This window comes from Salvia splendens, chromosome 14 (genome assembly GCF_004379255.2).
Source record: "Salvia splendens isolate huo1 chromosome 14, SspV2, whole genome shotgun sequence".
Classification (NCBI taxonomy): Eukaryota; Viridiplantae; Streptophyta; class Magnoliopsida; order Lamiales; family Lamiaceae; genus Salvia; species Salvia splendens.
The window spans coordinates 4,929,144-4,947,441 of record NC_056045.1 but is presented as its reverse complement, the minus strand read 5'-3'; the positions used below and the strand labels follow the sequence as shown (position 1 = coordinate 4,947,441).

Sequence of the window (18,298 nt, the reverse complement as noted above, 5' to 3'; positions counted from 1 at the left end):
CTAGTTGGGCTCAACAATGGGGTTCTGGTATTAACTTATAAAACCAGCCCATGCTATCCTTGGATGGGCTGAAATAATCATATAATTAATTATGCATTCCAAATTATTCCAATGCAATGATGGAATCTAATTGAAGCGATACAAAGAGACCTAACTTAACATTACTTGATTTTTAGACAATGCTAATTCCAGGAACATCCGCGTGATCACGTCACCTAGGACGGGACCATTGCAGAACACATTGTGTCTCTTCTGCAAACGAAGAGGGGTGTGCATTACGCTACGTGCCCTCCCCCCTCGTGGCCATTCAGTGACATGTGTGATGCACTGATGCGGCATAAATATGAATATCTCAAAATTTTGTTACTAAAAAAAAAATGAAAATATACTATTTTCTAGCATTAATTTTTTTCTATATTTGAAATCGTGCGGTTTAACAATGGTCACATTTCAATTATTTTATTTATTTTTAATTTCTACATGTCTCCTATTACTATCCCCTTCCACATCCTTCATTGTTTCTTTTAATCATTTTGCTCCGTTTTCTCTTACAATTATCAATCTCAACTATTATGCACACGAGGAGAGTTGGGAAGACGAGGATATTAAATATTAATCACCTTATTTAATATAATCTTTTTGTTCATGAAAATATTCTTTCTTTTCCATTTTGGTACGTTCCACAAAATTATTTCACTTCTATTTTGGCAACTTTTTCTTTTTTATGAATTAGACCTCATTCTCCACTAACAATATCCAATAATTATTTTTTCTCCCTCTTAATTTACTAATTTTGCATTAAAATACATGTTAATTGCCAAAATTCCCATTTTTATGGGAGTGTTTATTCAACTTAGTACATTATTTCACTGACAAGTCGCGATGGTGGGAAGATGTATTTCATCGTCAATTTCTTATATGTGAAAATTTATTCTATAAAAGTGTACATCGGCAAATCGACCGGTCGTGACCGACATAAATTCTGATATGTTCGACAAGTACTTTCACATTGCGAGACATTGTGCCATTGTGTGAGAATGATAAAATGATATTGCTAGGGGCATTTGCGATGCAATCTGGATAGAATACATGAAAACACGAGGGCGCCCACAACAAACGACTGTCAATAATTGCCCCATCTCCACAAAGTGTTGGCAATTGAAACTAGAAAAATAACATATAACTGTCCAACATCGGTGTTAAAAGAAAAACTGAAACTAGTATATAAATCTCATGGGCCACTCCTCCTATCACCAATTGGTTTTAGGATGGAACCCATGGATAACTAGTATACAAATCCCATGGGCCACTTCTCCTATCACCAATTGGTTTTAGGATGGAACCCATAGATTTCTATCACAAAGCTTGGATGGAACCCATAGATTTCTATCACAAAGCACCCCGCAATTTCCCCGACATGCTTGACAATCATGCTTTGTCATTGGAAAATTTGTCAAGAAAGTGCTTACTGACATCATGTATACATGCATTATATGGCACAACATGATTATTTTGGATGAAATATCGATTGCCAAAAATTGGGCTTCAGTTCCTCGAACTCCTCCACTACATCCCAGTTCGACACCCCCAAAAAAAGAGAGATGCGTCGTGGATGACCAAAAATATAAAATAAAAATTAAAAACAGGTTTATCTATAACTCGATCCATTTTCTATGACTCAAAATTTCATTGATAAATACATACACCCGTATATTACGCTTATACACATGTTCCAACGTGTTTATTCGATTGATTGATCGTGTCATAACTGTATTTCTGGTCAAAACATTTTATTATAATTTGCTATTTATAATATATGCATATAGTATTTCTCAAGCATTGGGGTGTCGTCAGTCGTGTAATATTTTAATGAAACTGAGATTTTACCTGAAGAATCCTTTCCTTCTTGTTCATTTTTAATTATGCGTATCCGAACAACTGATTTTTCTATTCCTTCCCTATTTATTTTTAATCAATGCGTAGATCACATAGCTACATAAGTCCATTTCCAGATTGAGTCCAGGAATGATGAATTTTCTTTGATAGAAGTAGAAGACAATATGTATTTGCACCCTCTTCTCTTCCGTTTCTTTCTTCGAAAGTTTGAGATAGTGAATGTGGCTTTTCGATGCGATTACTTGTCCATTTTAGGTCACGTCTAGTTTCACAAAGACCTACATCAGATTAAAAATGAAATGTCGATTCAAACCATGGACAAAAATCGTCATAGGAAATTTGCACGATTTGAAAAGTTAGTAATTTTAAGACCAGCATTAACCATGAATAAAAAAAAAGTTGAATTAGAAAGATTATAATAAAGATATGAATAATTGAGTTTGATTGACCATTTATTAGTATTTATAACAAAATTATAGTACATGAAATCATTTTCAATCACTTCCAAATTGACACCCTCCTTTTGGAATTATAGTTGTATAGACTTACAACCAAAGAGAAGACCCTAAATTATTCTAATAATAGTATCAACCAATGAGAAGAGAAGACCCTATCATATAGTTCGATTTAACATATTCAAGTTGCACAATATTTGACTGATCAATTTTTTCCTTATTATTCGAGTATAAACTAATACACGTTTCCTTATTATTCTTTTTCCTCTATGGCTGCCACTTAATTTTTTTTTTCCTGAATTAACATTGCCAGAAAAGTATTGGTCAGAGCCATGTGATTGTGATATACGTATTAATCAAAAGAAATCCCTATAGAGTTGACAAATCAATGTGCCCCAAAACGAAATAATCACTACTAACTCTTCATAAAAGTAAAACTAATAACTCCATCACAAATCAAACTAATGGCTTCTCCCAATTTAAAAAATTTCTTCACAAGCTCCACCTTATGGAAAACCCTCATAGTCATAGGCCTATTTCTCAATTTGATCATCACCACCCAAAAGCCCCACCAATTACTCCTGTCGGTCCTGGTCCCGGCCCCGGTGGGCCGGGCAATGACGACCATCGGACCAACTTGAGCCACATAGCCTTCGGCATGATGGGGTCCGTCCCAACATGGCCCCACCGGAGGGGCTACCTGGAGGCGTGGTGGCGGCCCAACAAGACCCGCGGGTACGTCATCCTGGATTTGGCCCCACCTCCAGAGTTCCAAGGCCGCCCCTCTGTAAAAGTTGTGGACGACCTGTCGGGGCTTTTTCGGGAGACGAAGCCGCGGTTCGAGCTGATGCCGCGGATGGTGCACGGGCTGGTGGAGCTGCTGAGGGAGGAGCGGGAGGGGGTGAGGTGGGTGGTGATGGGGGACGACGACACGGTGGTATTTGTGGAGATCGTGGTGGATGTGCTGGCGGAGTTGGATCATAGGAAGTACTATTATCTCGGGTGGCACTCGGAGAGCGTGATATCGAACTTGTGGTAGTCGTTCGACCAGGCGTTCGGGGCGGGGGGATCGTGATGAGCTACCCGCTGGCGAAGGCGCTGGTGAGGGACATGGATGGGTGTTTGATTAGGCATGCGGGTGGCTGGTCGGCTGATTGGATTAGTATGGCGTGCATTGCTGATGTTGGGGTCAGCCTCACTCCTCATAAAGGAATTCACCAGGTTAGTTTGATTCATATATATGGATAAGGGATTAACCAAATCTGGAATAGGACAATCTCATGTTGGAAGATTCAATCATGTCAAATATGATTTGGATCTATTCCTAGTCATATTAATTTATTACACACTGGAAATGGAATCACCAAATTGATGGAAATGGACAATGTCGATCATTTGGACGATCCCATAATGTCAGATATGATTCTAGTTTGTTCGGCAATAATTAGTTGAAAAAATTATGAAGTTTAGACCTGTTTGCACTTATCCGGTAACAATTAAATCCGTTCGTGAACATGTAATATATTGTTGATATTTTTCAACTAAACAACACCATTTTCTTAATGAATAGATGCATGGACGGATGTGATAAAAATTGGATTAGAGTTTTTTTTCTAACCCCTCTGTCCCACTTTAGGAGTTCTATTTGGTGGTTAAAAAGTTAGTGAAATGTGAGTTCTATTTTTATATATTAGCTTTATAATCAAATGTGACTTGAAAAATATTAGTGGAATGTAGGGTCTATTACCATTAATTTATGGAATATTCCAACCGAGACTCCTAAAATGAGATATCCAAAAATAGTAAACTGAGACTCCTAAAGTTGGACGGAGGGAATATATTCCATATTCAAAATGTTAAAATAAGAATTTTCCTGATGATAGAGGTTTTTGCATTATAATTCATACAAAATATCAAATATATTTGATAATGCTATATGAATAATATAGTTTTTCTACGGTGTTATAAGATACTACAATTTTATTCATTTTTTATAAAATAAAACAATTTCTTAAAACTTGCTTCGATCCAAATATATGACATTTTTTCTGATGACTATTTCATGGTTGTGAAGTAGTGTAACTAAATTTTGCAGGTAGATTTACATGGAGACTTCTCAGGCTATCTATCAGCCCATCCCAAAGTTCCTGTGATGACCTTCCATCACTTCGACGCAATGGATCCCATATTCCCTTCCATGGACCGCATCCAATCCACGCGCCACCTCATGAGGGCGGCCAACGCTGACCAGTCCCGGCTTCTTCAACAGACCATCTGCTACCACCGGAAAACCAACTGGTCTATCTCCGTGTCGTGGGGTTACTCTACCCAAATATACGAGAGAATATTGCCGCGGAGCTACCTACAATTGCCCATCGAAACGTTCACACCGTGGGCGAGTGGCTCCGAGCGCCCTTTCTACATGTTCAACACGCGCCCGCTGTCCAACGACTCTTGCGAAAAGCCTCATTTCTTCTTCCTTCAATCCGTCTCCAAGACCGCTTCACCTCATCACATTCTTACAACCTATAAACGCGCCCGGTCGCGGGGCTTGCCTCCTTGTTCCTCCGCCGGCAACCACTCTACTGATTCTATAACTAAGATTAAAGTTATTTCGCCACCAAAAAAACGCCTCCAGGTATATAACACATACGTATAGTACTCCCTCCGTCCCATGCTACTCGCACTTTTCATTTTAGGCCGTAAATTTGGGATTGATTTTTTTTTGTAATTAAAAAAGAATTTTAGGTGTAATGAGACATCACTTAATAAAAGAGCTCTTAACTTAAACTAACATATTAATTAAATGCATTAATTCTAACTTAAATTATAAATAGTGTAAGGACTTTGTGACGAGCCGAAAAGCAAACGTGCGAGTAGCACGGGACGGAGGGAGTACAATGGTGGATGCAGAAAAAATCTTTCGTGCAGCTTTTGCATACCATTTTTAAAATCCTACTAGTGAAAATAATTTTAAAAATGAGTAATTTTTTGTGATATCAGAAAATTATACAAAAATTGTAGAAATCATGGAATAAATATGCTCGTTAATGGATTTTGACCAAATAATAAATATGACGAGATATCTAATTTTGTGAAATTAAATGATATAGCGTCGATCTACATTTTACGTAGATAAATGTAGTATATTCACTTTCTCAAAACCGATTTCCGTGAGTGAGAAATAGTGGATTAAAGTTGGGCATAATTAGCTTTTAATTAAATTTTGGAGTTGGAGCTTAGGGAATGATTAACTAGTGTTAATATCCCACATTGGAGAAGTGACACATCTTTTAACGTGTTTAAATTAAGTGACTTTATGTTACTTAATAATTATAGTGGACCAAGATGGGTGAAAGAGCCCACACGCGAGCGCGCGCCCCGTCGCCGCCTGCCCGAGCCTGATCCCGATGGTCTTTGGGTGGTCTTTGGGCTTGGGTTTGGACCCGTAGTAATCTTTTTAGACCACCGCTGAGTCAGCAATCCTAGTGGCTTGACACATCGTCAAGCGTGGCACAGTCAAGCGCCACGTGAGAAATCCACACGCGAAAGGCACACTCCTGACACACGCTCGTAACCGCCGACGGTTACGAATATGCCATGATGAGCTTCATGGCTTGGTTGACCCAGCATGGTGGCTTGGCCTATAAATAGACTAGCCATTCCACTGCATTAGACACAATATTCACAAGCATTTGCATCATAAGCTCTCTCCCTCTTTCTGCATTGTTTTTTCTGTCGAAAGTTCTGCCCTCTCCTCCATCCAGTTCGCCGGAGCTCTGTTGATTGCGGTGCTGCTTCACCAGAGACGTAGCCGTTTTATCTTTGGGGACGAAACGCCAATCCGAAGAGCACTACCGGGGCGTATCTCGTCTTGCGGAAAGAGGACTCCTCGACTCGGCTAACAAATTTCACGGTTTAGTTGTTTTGATTTTTAGTTGTAATTTCAGTTCAGTTTTCATTTGTATTCCTTCTTTTGGGTTGTATTACGCCCGGTTGTATCTCTTGTAATCCCAAAATCCAACAAAAATCAAATTGATTCCTAGTTGAATATGTTTTTATTTGGTCATCCCCACACATATGATTGTTTGTTTAGTGTAGCTCTTTATACAAGTTTGTGTGTCTATTGAAAAGGTGATCTTATGTTGGTTTGTTTGATTCTTATTGCAGATTGATAGATGTGAATGTTGTGATATTGTTAGGGTGGATGGTGGGAAAATGGAAGTTGGACTTAGGGAGTGCAAGATAGATGAGATCATAGCTTAATTTTGCACCAAAATGTGGGAGGATATCAACTGTATGTAGACGAGTTTTTTTAATGTAACCTTTTAAATAGAATTAGAGTTATGGTGTGAATTGATGTGAGGTATTTGTTATTTTTTTTCAATCTAGCATCAAGCCATTTCCATTTGATGAGAGAAGGTGTTTGTAAATGTTGATTCAAAATGATTTGATGAGAAGGTGTTTGATATTGTTGGTTTTTGTTAGCTGGCTTTGAATTTGCATGCTTGATCACTTGCGTGGAGAGTTCCCCCTAGTTGAATAGTATTTGTGAATCGAAGAACAAATTTCCTAAGTCATAACAAGTGAATTGTACTACAACTATACAATCGTTGATTTTTCATCTACAAGACTACAAACATCTTGGTATCAAGTCTAAATATAATCACTTAATCAGAATATATAAATTCACAGCATGCACCGCTAGAGGAAAAATCTTTCTAAACTTTTTTTGGACTATTTATTTTTTAGAATTAGCCTAAATTTGTGTTGGATGGGTGCAAGTGCATGTGGAGGAGATGTGATGTGTGTACGCATATTTAGAAGAAATTAAGCTGTGACTCGTCAAGTAATGTTCTAAGTACTAGTACCTATTTATAAAAAATAAAAACAAATCCATAAATAAAAAATACTACTATTCTAAAGAAATGAAAACACCAATTAAAATAATCAAGTAAATAGGACACTTCATTGAAAAATTTAAAACAAAGATTCCAATAAACTCTAAAGAAAAGAAAAATATACAAGGAAAAATAGACGAATCAGATTCGTGTGATGGACGTGCCGTATTTCTAAGGAATTTTTCGAGTGACATATCCCACGTGAGTCGCACCCACACCATGCGCGTATTCGACACTGCAATAATGTGGAGTAATATTTTTAGGAGAATCCGTGCATGATCAAAAATAGATAACAATAGTAGGATATGTTAATTCATTAGGGTGGATTGAAGTTTAAATATATCACACGTTTGATCATTTTTACCCATTTAAGCTTATTTTTGCTTGATTCATTATGAATAAATAATCTTTTAAAAGTAACTCTATGTTAAGAATTTGATGCCGGAAAAAATATAGCTGGTCGTGCAATAATATCTGTTAATGGATGTTAATATTATTAACCGTTTTGTTTATTAATTTAGATTTTTTATGATTTTACTTCAAAATAGAGTAATTCAAGTAGTAATTTTCCAAATAAAAATGGAAAAATGGAAAATGAAAATGAAAAAAGAAAGGGGAAAGTAGCCGCTATATAACAGTGCTCTTAACTTTGTTGAATTGCGTGAGAAATTGTTAGGTCAAGGCGGAGTTCTCTCTCTGTCTCTCATCGTCTACGCGAAGGTACCACAATTTTCACACCCTTCGACTCTCTAAATTCATCGGAATAAATTCTGCAGCTGGATTGGTTTCGGAACTTCTCTTTAATATATAGCGATCTGCCTGTTCCTTTAACTTTGTCTAGTGTATTGGGTGCTTGCAGAATCCTTTTGGAATTTGCCTTGATTGTTGCTTTCGTTTCGTATATTTAATCACTTAAATAGTAGATCTGATGGATGTAGATGCAAATCGTGCTGTTTTTTTTCATGAATAAGTATCTTCAACTGATTTCATGAAGTTCTTATCATGATTGAATTTAATCGATTAATTCCGACGTTTTAGTTTCAGTTTCAGTTGTTTACTTTTGTGAGAACTAAATCATGGTAGTTCTATTATTCTCGCAAATGGATGTGACTTTGACAGGCTTTGTTTTTATGGGATGGGAAGGCCACTTTCTTGCACAATTATGAGGGATTTCTATTTTTGCCATTTTCTCTAGTGATTCTTCTGATATTTTGTGAAATACTGTGTTCCAGATATTACCCTGGATTAATTATTGAAGTCGTTATGACATTTCTATTTCCGTTTCTAGGATGATTCTCAATTAAGCTGTCATGAGTTTGCACTTTCTGGCATTTTCAATTGATGATTTGAAAATCTTTATAATCCATCTTTTCTTTTTGGATAGTTACGAGATATTATAATTTATAAATAAATGGCACTTTTTCTGGATAATCTTTGAGCTCGTTTGTTGTAAACATAATAATGACCTTGTGGAAGCTGATCGATGTGTGTGTGTTTGTGTGTACGCGGTTAAGTATTTTTCTACTGTACTGGAACCACCATTCCTCAAAATCATTTATATACTATATGTTTCTTAATAGTGCTGTTGTTTTTCTGGGATATTCTATGCACTGATGTGTTTCCAGTATTATTTTTTCACTATTTAAAGAATAATGTCTCCATACTTTTGTCAGGTGCTACTCTGTTGCTTGCTATTTCATTCTGTCCATTCAATAGCCATTTGATTTTGTAGTCTGATAGCTGAATTTTTCATTTTCACAGAAAGAAATGACTATGGATCAGCCACACTATCCCACCATTGCTCAGAAGGTGACTGGGAAGCTCTACCGGACAACCCCCACTCAACGTTTTGGAGCATTTGAAGGAAGCCAGCCCCGACCATCTCTCTATCAATCACAGTTCAAATATGGGAACTACACCAACACTGCATTGGCATATCCATGTCAAATGACATGTGACCTTTCTATGGTCAAGTCTACTGCCTCCCCAGTTTTTGCACAAGCTCCTGCTGAGAAAGGATTTGCGGGCTTTGCCATTGATTTTCTCATGGGTGGAGTCTCTGCGGCAGTGTCGAAAACAGCTGCAGCTCCTATTGAGCGTGTGAAACTACTGATACAAAACCAGGATGAAATGCTTAAGACTGGTAGATTATCTAAACCATACGGAGGTATTGGTGAATGTTTCTCACGAACAATTAAAGAAGAAGGATTTGGCTCTTTGTGGAGAGGAAACACTGCTAATGTGATCCGTTACTTCCCAACCCAGGCAAGTTATATGATTTTTGTTTTCTGGACACTGGTAATATGTTTCCTTTACCCCCTAGTGTATATAGTAGTACTAAATAAATCTTTTGAATCGTTTACAGGCCTTGAATTTTGCATTCAAGGATTACTTCAAGAGGCTTTTCAACTTTAAGAAAGACAGGGATGGTTACTGGAAGTGGTTTGCTGGGAACTTGGCTTCAGGTGGTGCAGCTGGTGCCTCTTCTCTCCTCTTTGTTTACTCTCTGGACTATGCTCGTACTAGATTGGCTAATGATGCCAAGGCTGCAAAGAAGGGAGGAGAGAGGCAGTTCAACGGCCTGATTGATGTCTACAGGAAGACTTTGGCGTCCGATGGCATTGCTGGACTGTATCGCGGATTCAACATATCATGTGTAGGAATCATTGTTTACCGCGGTCTCTACTTTGGAATGTACGATTCATTGAAGCCAGTTCTTCTCACTGGCACGCTGCAGGTATCTATAACTCTAAATATGAATCTTCGTCTGCATCTGAACAATTTGGATTGTACTGACCCGACCTGTCTTTGAAATAATTTGTTGGTTTCAGGATAGTTTCTTTGCTAGCTTTGCCCTGGGTTGGCTGATCACAAACGGTGCTGGTCTTGCATCGTACCCAATTGACACCGTTCGTAGACGTATGATGATGACGTCTGGTGAAGCAGTAAAATACAAAAGCTCATTGGACGCATTCTCTCAGATCTTGAAGAACGAGGGTGCCAAATCTCTGTTCAAGGGAGCTGGAGCAAACATTCTGAGGGCCATTGCCGGTGCTGGTGTGCTTGCTGGCTACGATAAGCTGCAGTTACTCGTCCTCGGTAAGAAATACGGTTCCGGTGGTGCTTAAGTATGCGCATGACGATAACGACGACGACGTTGGCTTGGGTTTTCATCGATAACAACCGGTTTGATTCAATTTTGAATAATAGTTTGTTTATGGGGGTTGTATGTGTATCCCCAAAACTCTGTTGCTTAATTCAACTTTGGATGGTAGTAAACATTGCATAAGTAGGCTGACGTAATTGTCAGTGCAGCTGGGTGCTTGATTTCGGACAGGTGAGTTTGAGGCGTGTAGTTTTCTTACTCGGAACAGTTGCATTTTTGCCCTGCTAAATAAAACTTAAGACAGTTTCTCATTTTCTTTTTTGGAATATTGGTCTCTAAAATTATAAACTTTGCCTAAAATTTGCTATTTTTCATGAGTTTTGAAATTGGTTTATAATATTACAAATTTTGCATTTTGTTTGGTATTTTCCAAACTCACTAAAATATGATATTTTCATCAAAATCTTATTTTATGTAGGCAGTTGTGATACATTTTATGATATTTTAAATCACTTTTTATGTTTATAACATGTAGGATATAATGCCACGTTGAAAACGATGTTGATTTAATTGTGACAAGTATGATAAAAAAGTCTCGTAAGTTAGTCAAATATAATAGTAATAGATATGCTTTGGAAAATATCAAACAAAGTGCAAAGTTTGTGATATTATACTATTTTATAGTTGGTGGAAAATACCAAATTTTAGGTAAAGTTTATGATTTTAGGGACCAATTTCCCTTTTTTTGTATGGCGTTCAAATTATTACGATCATGGAATCATAATTTATTGATTTATTAATTAGATTTAAATGATGACGGAGATTACTAATTAATTTATTAAAGAAAAGAATATACGTCGCAATTGTCAATTAGTTGTTTTTTTAAGAAAAACTATTGAAGGATTAATGATTGAATCTCTTTTTTATTCTGATTTTTAAATTCGTCAATTTTATTCTATTTTTAGTAATTATACCAATTCTATCCCAACTTTTTTATTTTAACAAATTTTTTTAATTTAGCATAATGTGTTGGAAGATGATTTAAGTATTACTACTATTTTTCACTGAATATAAGTTGTATATAATGATATTAATATTTCAGTTTAGTTTTTATTTTTTGAAAACAATTATTAACTTGTTTAAATTATCAATTTTACACCAATCTTTTCAAAATTGTACTATCAATTTATCTATGAAAATTCATTCTAACAATTAAATCTTGACAAGATGTGTTGGATGATATTTTCCTCTGAAAATAAATTGTGCACGATGATATTATATATTCCACTTTAGTTTTTATTTTCATAAAAATAATAATCTAAAAGTTATAAGAAAAAATTATAATTTAAAAGATTGGGATAATATTGTTAAAAATTGAGATAAAATAGACAAATTATAAAATAAAAGCAATAAATTCACTAAATGTCATATCTTTTTCTTCTTTCAATAAAAAGAATGCGACGCATATCATATTTTCTCAATGGAAGACTGAAAAGCATTAATCAGGGGAAGGCATGTTTGTTTTTTTGCAAAATTTGTAGATATTAAGATTAAGATTAATCCTTTTAAATAGTTTTAAAAGTTCGTACTTGACTTTTTGTAATTCATCTCAAATGATTTTATGCACCATCTCATACATCCGCTAGACTCATTTCAGGTAACTATAGAAAAATAATGTTCTCTCAGTTCCCTTTAATTCTCTACTTTTGTCATTTTCATCTTTCCTGCATTAATTTTTCTCTTTTACTTTTTATCATAAATAATAAATAAGACTCATATTTCACTAATTTTTTTAACCTACTTTCGTTTACATTTTCTAAAATTCGTACCGAAACAAAGTGTACAATTATTGGAGGACGGAGAGAGTATAAAATCTTGAAAATGAACAAAACAAAAAGAAACCGATCCCTGCCCACCAATGACAGATGAAATAGACTTGGAGACTTGTTCACCTCACAAAGATGTAAAACCGTTATAGAATCACGTTGTCTTAATTATAAGTTACAAACAATTTACATCAAATTTGACTCTTATTACTTGAAAAGGCTCTTGCATATATGTGGTAAAAAATGTGATTAGCGTATAATGACAATTATAATAAAATCAATTTGGCAACCCTTAATAAGGATCCGATTAATTGGTTTGTAGATCACGAGTAAGTTTGTCAAAATCCAATGTGTTGAGGGAAGACGTTGGTATAAAAATGGACATTAATATATAAAGTACATGAAAAACACAAGTTACAATTAAGATCAAAGAAAAAGATCGGCAAACATTGATCATCTGACTCTTTTTTGTCCGCAACTCCTTGATAGGATGCTGAGCATTATGGATACTAGAAGAGAGGTGAGACCTTTATCTTGACAATATTAATGATGAAGCAAACAGAAAAGAACCAAGGTTTGTTTGAATGGAATAATGATGATGGTTTTGGTAAATAAATAATACAATGAAGGATGTGAAGAGATATGATAACAAATTGGATGAAGGTGAATGGGGTGATGGGGAGATGTATGATGGGAGTGAGGTGATTAGTACTTGATTGGTGGAGGTGGTGGAGATTTGTAAAGGTAAGATGGGGGTGGAGGTGATTTGTAAAGGTAGGGTGGTGGTGGTGGTGGAGATTTGTAAACATATGGAGGAGGTGGTGGTGAATTGTATATGTAGGGTGGTGGTGGAGGGGACTTGTAAAGATATGGAGGAGGTGGTGGTGACTCGTATTTGTAAGGTGGAGGTGGAGGTGATTCATATTTGTAAGGGGGTGGTGGAGACTTGTATACGTAAGGTGGAGGTGGCGGTGACTCATATTTGTAGGGTGGTGGTGGAGGTGATTCATACTTGTAAGGGGGTGGTGGTGGAGACTTGTAAAGATATGGAGGTGGTGGTGGTGATTCGTACTTGTATGGTGGTGGTGGTGGAGACTCGTACTTGTAAGGTGGAGGTGGAGGCGATTCATACTTGTAGGGTGGTGGTGGCGGAGACTTGTAAACATATGGAGGTGGTGGTGGAGATTCGTATTTGTATGGCGGTGGCGGAGGTGACTCGTACTTGTATGGCGGGGGTGGTGGAGACTCGTATTTGTAGGGTGGTGGTGGAGGCGATTCATACTTGTAGGGAGGTGGTGGTGGAGACTTGTACACATATGGAGGTGGTGGTGGAGATTCGTATTTGTATGGTGGTGGTGGAGGAGACTTGTAAAGATATGGAGGAGGTGGTGGAGACTCGTACTTGTATGTTGGAGGTGGAGGCGATTCGTACTTGTAGGGAGGTGGTGGTGGAGACTGGTAAACATATGGAGGTGGTGGTGGAGATTCATATTTGTATGGCGGTGGTGGAGGTGACTCGTACTTGTATGGTGGTGGCGGTGGAGACTTGTAAACATATGGAGGTGGTGGTAGGGATTCGTATTTGTAGGGTGGAGGTGGAGGCGATTCATACTTGTAGGGAGGTGGTGGTGGAGATTCGTATTTGTATGGCAGTGGTGGAGGAGACTTGTAAAGATATGGAGGAGGTGGTGGAGACTCGTACTTGTATGGTGGAGGTGGAGGCGATTCGTACTTGTAGGGAGGTGGTGGTGGAGACTTGTAAACATATGGAGGTGGTGGTGGAGATTCATATTTGTATGGCGGTGGTGGAGGTGACTCGTACTTGTATGGTGGTGGCGGTGGAGACTTGTAAATATATGGAGGTGGTGGTGGAGATTCATATTTGTATGGCGGTGGTGGAGGTGACTCGTACTTGTATGGCGGTGGTGGTGGGGATTCGTATTTGTAGGGTGGAGGTGGAGGCGATTCATACTTGTAGGGAGGTGGTGGTGGAGACTTGTAAACATATGGAGGTGGTGGTGGAGATTCGTATTTGTATGGCGGTGGTGGAGGTGACTCGTATTTGTAAGGAGGTGGTGGTGGCGATTTGTATTTGTAGGGTGGTGGAGGAGGTGATTCGTACTTGTAAGGTGGTGGTGGGGGAGATTTGTACACATAAGGAGGAGGTGGTGGTGACTTATATTTGTATGGTGGTGGTGGTGGAGATTCATATTTGTATGGCGGTGGTGGAGGTGACTTGTACTTGTATGGCGGTGGTGGTGGAGACTCGTATTTGTATGGCGGAGGTGGTGGTGATTCATACTTGTAAGGCGGCGGCGGTGGTGATTTGTACTTGTAGGGTGGTGGTGGAGGTGATTCGTACTTGTAAGATGGTGGCGGGGGAGACTTGTATTTGTAGGGTGGTGGTGGTGGTGATTCATACTTGTAAGGCGGTGGCGGGGGAGATTTGTACACATAGGGAGGAGGTGGTGGTGACTTATATTTGTATGGTGGGGGAGGAGGTGATTCATACTTATAAGGTGGTGGCGGTGGAGATTCATATTTGTATGGCGGGGGAGGAGGGGACTTGTACTTGTAAGGTGGTGGTGGTGGAGACTCATATTTGTAAGGAGGCGGTGGTGGTGATTTGTATTTGTACGGTGGCGGAGGAGGAGACTCATACTTGTAAGGTGGTGGTGGTGGAGACTCATACTTGTAAGGAGGTGGTGGTGGTGATTTGTATTTGTAAGGTGGCGGAGGAGGGGATTCATATTTGTAAGGTGGTGGTGGTGGAGACTCATACTTGTAAGGAGGAGGTGGTGGTGATTTGTATTTGTAGGGTGGCGGTGGAGGCGACTCATATTTGTAAGGTGGCGGTGGTGGTGATTTGTATTTGTAAGGCGGCGGAGGAGGGGATTCATACTTGTAAGGTAGTGGAGGCGGTGAGCTGTAAACGTACACTGGTGGCGGCGATGGTGAGCTGTAAAGATAAGGAAGATGTGGAAGTGGCAAGTCGGGCTTCCACGTGGAATCGGCATTTGCCGTGGCAGCGAAGGTGGTGACGAGAGCCACCAGAACCCACAGTCGGGGTTCCATGAAGCTCTTCATGGATACTAATGAAAGACTTGTAGTTGTGGAGTTGGATCTTTCTTTTTATTTTCTGATTTTCATTAGTGCAACCTATAGCATTATATAGCCATTCTTCACTACAATTTTATGGAATGAGTCTACAATTTGCTTTCAAGTTGAATTTTTTTTTTATTAAGAGTTGGTTGATGCCTATGAGATTGCCGGCAAGACTAGTCATTTAATTAGAAACAACTAATATACCTCATCCCATTCAACGCTAGAAATAGTTTTAAAGTAGCTATACATAATTTGTTTTTGTTGATGTCAATGGACATATTATTCTCTGATTGGCTGTTATGATCTTGATGTTAAAACAAATCGAAAATGACATTTAAACAACACAAAATTTGTATACATCGTGGGGGAAGATGATATTTAGTGGCTCGCATGATAATTTAACTACATTTTATTAGTATGTGATTAAAAAGTCTAGCATTCGTACAAATGATTAGTTGGTAGGGATGAATGAAGATGAGATCTTTTTGTATTTTTCTATTATAATATGGGATCATTAGTTTGGGTTGATTTTTAAATGCAATTCACTAGATTATTTGAATTAAGACCCTCATCCCATTTACATGAAGTACTCCATTTTATATAAACATTACAATGTACGTAGTAAATTTCTCATAGTATCTAATTATGAATCGTGTATACTTTTATAGCTTAGTTATGAAATAACAATGACTAATTATAAATTATTAATTAAAACTTTGAATTAATTAAGTACTGTTTTATACATTCTAATAAATAATTTGAAAATTAAATCTGCATATACTCATTTAAGTAGCTCATATTCAGTAGTCTACCTTTTATGAAGTTTAAATGCGAAGAATTTGCAAACTTAAGTTACATATTTCCATTTTCGCGTGTTCCTAAAAATATGTGATCTTTCACTTTTACTATTTTTGCTAGTTGACCCTATATTCCAGTAACCCATTCACACTCACATTTTATTATAAAACTAACAATCCCTCAGTCCCATTACGAATGATAATTTCTTTTGGACACGGAAATTAAGAAAATGATATATATTGAGTTAAAGTGGAGAGCGTAAAGTATGAGAGACGAAAAAGTAAGAGAGATAAAGAAAGAATAAAATAAGAATGAGAGAATAAAGTAAGAGAGCAAAATAAAATAAGAGATGGTTGAAGTTTTGTTTTTAGCTAAAAAAAATTGATCACTTGTGGTGGGATAACTCAAAATGGAAAGTTAATCACTTGTGGTGGGACGAAGGGAGTATATAAAAGTAGGATCCACATGCCACCAATTTTTTCAACTCATTTTTTATAACATTTCTTAAAACCCGTGCCGAGTCAAATAGTGACGAATTATTAGGGACGGAGGGAGTAATAAACTCTATTTTCAGGTGAAAGCTTAGAGCATCTGCAACGGTGGACGGACGCCGTCCGTCCGTCCGTGCCGCTGGCAAGGACGAGCTCCGCCGCCGCTACGCTCGCGCCGCTGGCACGGCGCTGCTCGATGCATCGAGCACGTCCGTGCCAGCGAGCAGCTGACGTGGCGACACGCGATTGGGCAACGACTATATTTTAATTTTTTTTAAAATTCGGTATTAATTTTAAAAATTGATAAAAAAATAAAAAAAAAATTTCCAAATCCCAAAAATATGGCCGTTTTTTGCCCTTTTTCTGATTTTTTTTAATTTTTTTATTTTTCCCCCCAAAATTATCTATAAATACACACATTCATCATCCACTTATCACATCAAATCATCTCTCATTCATCTCTCATTCATAATTATCATACATACTATCTACACCTTCATCTCTCACTCAAAACCTCAAATGGATTTCACCCATCTTATGGCGGAAGCGGAGCGCGAAGAACAAGAATACTACGAACAACATCGTGCCGCTTACGAAGCATATGTCGCGGCGAATACCCCCGCTCCTCCTCCTCAACGAACTAGATCAACTCGCCGCTACATCCATCATGACCGGGAGAGAGCCCACGAAAGGCTCGTTGCCGACTACTTTACCGACCAGCCGCGGTTTCCGGCAGATTACTTCAGGCGCCGTTTTCGGATGTCACAACGCTTGTTTATGCGAATTGTCAACACATTGTCCGCACGTGTTGAATTCTTCCAAACAGGTCCAGATGCAGCCGGCCGGCAAAGTATCACGCCGTTGCAGAAGTGTACGTGTGCCATCCGACAACTCGCTACTAGGCAAACGGCCGACCTCTTCGACAAGTATTTGCATATCGGTGAGTACACTGGAATCCTTTGTCTAAAAAATTTTTGCGAGGGCGTTCGTTCAGCTTTCGGTAATGAATTCCTTTGGGTACCCACCACCGATGATTGCCAACGGTTGCTTCGTCTTCACGAATCAGTCCATGGCTTTCTCGGAATGCTTGGCAGCATTGACTGCATGCATTGGAGGTGGAAGAATTGGCCGACTGCTTGGATGGGGCAACACCTAAGCGGTCACAAAGGCGGCGACCCAACAATTATCCTTAAGGCGGTCGCTGACTACCGCCTATGGATTTGGCATGCATATTTTGGCGTTGCCGGATCCAATAACGACTTGAACGTGCTCTATTCTTCACCACTGTTCAATGATGTGATGAATGGTGTAGCACCGACGATCGACTTCACCATCAACGGAAATGCATACCACATGGGTTACTATCTCGCCGATGGTATCTACCCAAGGTGGTCGACTTTCGTGAAGACGCTCAGCAACCCGCACGACCCAAGACGGGTTCTTTTTGCGCAGCGTCAAGAGTCCGCGCGGAAAGACGTCGAAAGAGCCTTTGGGGTCCTTCAAGCCCGATTCAACATTGTGAAGGCCCCGGCTCGGCTCTGGTACGTGAATAATATCGCCGACATCATGTACACGTGTATTATCTTACACAACATGAGCATAGCCGACGAAGGACCGAGGGCGGCTAGTTTCTACGACGAGGATGAAGCCGGAAGCTCAACCGCAAGGTCTCCCCCACGCCGAGGTGTGCATACGACGGTGGGCCAGAGAATCGAGACAA

General features: G+C 38.6%; 3 protein-coding genes across 3 annotated transcripts; 2 read left to right on the top strand and 1 right to left on the bottom strand.

Moving 5' to 3' along the window:
• Positions 1-2,830: 2,830 nt before the first annotated feature.
• Positions 2,831-5,756, top strand: LOC121764056. The gene is made up of 3 exons (XM_042160146.1): positions 2,831-3,572; positions 4,447-4,989; positions 5,691-5,756. Exons 1-3 carry the CDS (start codon positions 3,426-3,428, stop codon positions 5,754-5,756), a joined length of 756 nt encoding a protein of 251 aa, XP_042016080.1. The 5' UTR covers positions 2,831-3,425.
• Positions 5,757-7,838: 2,082 nt separating this feature from the next.
• LOC121763425 (ADP,ATP carrier protein 1, mitochondrial-like) lies at positions 7,839-10,669 on the top strand. The gene is made up of 4 exons (XM_042159435.1): positions 7,839-7,972; positions 9,014-9,517; positions 9,618-9,989; positions 10,084-10,669. The coding sequence occupies exons 2-4, from the start codon at positions 9,020-9,022 to the stop codon at positions 10,378-10,380; spliced, it is 1,167 nt and encodes a 388-aa protein (XP_042015369.1). The 5' UTR covers positions 7,839-7,972; positions 9,014-9,019; the 3' UTR covers positions 10,381-10,669.
• A 1,893-nt stretch (positions 10,670-12,562) lies between these two features.
• On the bottom strand, positions 12,563-15,301 carry LOC121764055 (extensin-2-like). Its single transcript, XM_042160145.1, has one exon. It carries the CDS (start codon positions 15,269-15,271, stop codon positions 12,890-12,892), a length of 2,382 nt encoding a protein of 793 aa, XP_042016079.1. The 5' UTR covers positions 15,272-15,301; the 3' UTR covers positions 12,563-12,889.
• Between the last annotated feature and the right edge of the window lie 2,997 nt (positions 15,302-18,298).

Bases quoted from the DNA above. Each gene is read 5' to 3' on its own strand.
- LOC121764056 (XM_042160146.1), top strand. From the start codon at position 3,426: ATGAGCTACCCGCTGGCGAAGGCGCTGGTGAGGGACATGGATGGGTGT. The intron at 3,573-4,446 runs GTTAGTTTGATT...TAAATTTTGCAG, and splicing joins CTCATAAAGGAATTCACCAG to GTAGATTTACATGGAGACTT. The intron at 4,990-5,690 runs GTATATAACACA...TAATAATTATAG, and splicing joins CACCAAAAAAACGCCTCCAG to TGGACCAAGATGGGTGAAAG.
- LOC121763425 (XM_042159435.1), top strand. From the start codon at position 9,020: ATGACTATGGATCAGCCACACTATCCCACCATTGCTCAGAAGGTGACT. The intron at 9,518-9,617 runs GCAAGTTATATG...AATCGTTTACAG, and splicing joins TCCGTTACTTCCCAACCCAG to GCCTTGAATTTTGCATTCAA. The intron at 9,990-10,083 runs GTATCTATAACT...TGTTGGTTTCAG, and splicing joins TTCTCACTGGCACGCTGCAG to GATAGTTTCTTTGCTAGCTT.
- LOC121764055 (XM_042160145.1), bottom strand. From the start codon at position 15,271: ATGAAGAGCTTCATGGAACCCCGACTGTGGGTTCTGGTGGCTCTCGTC.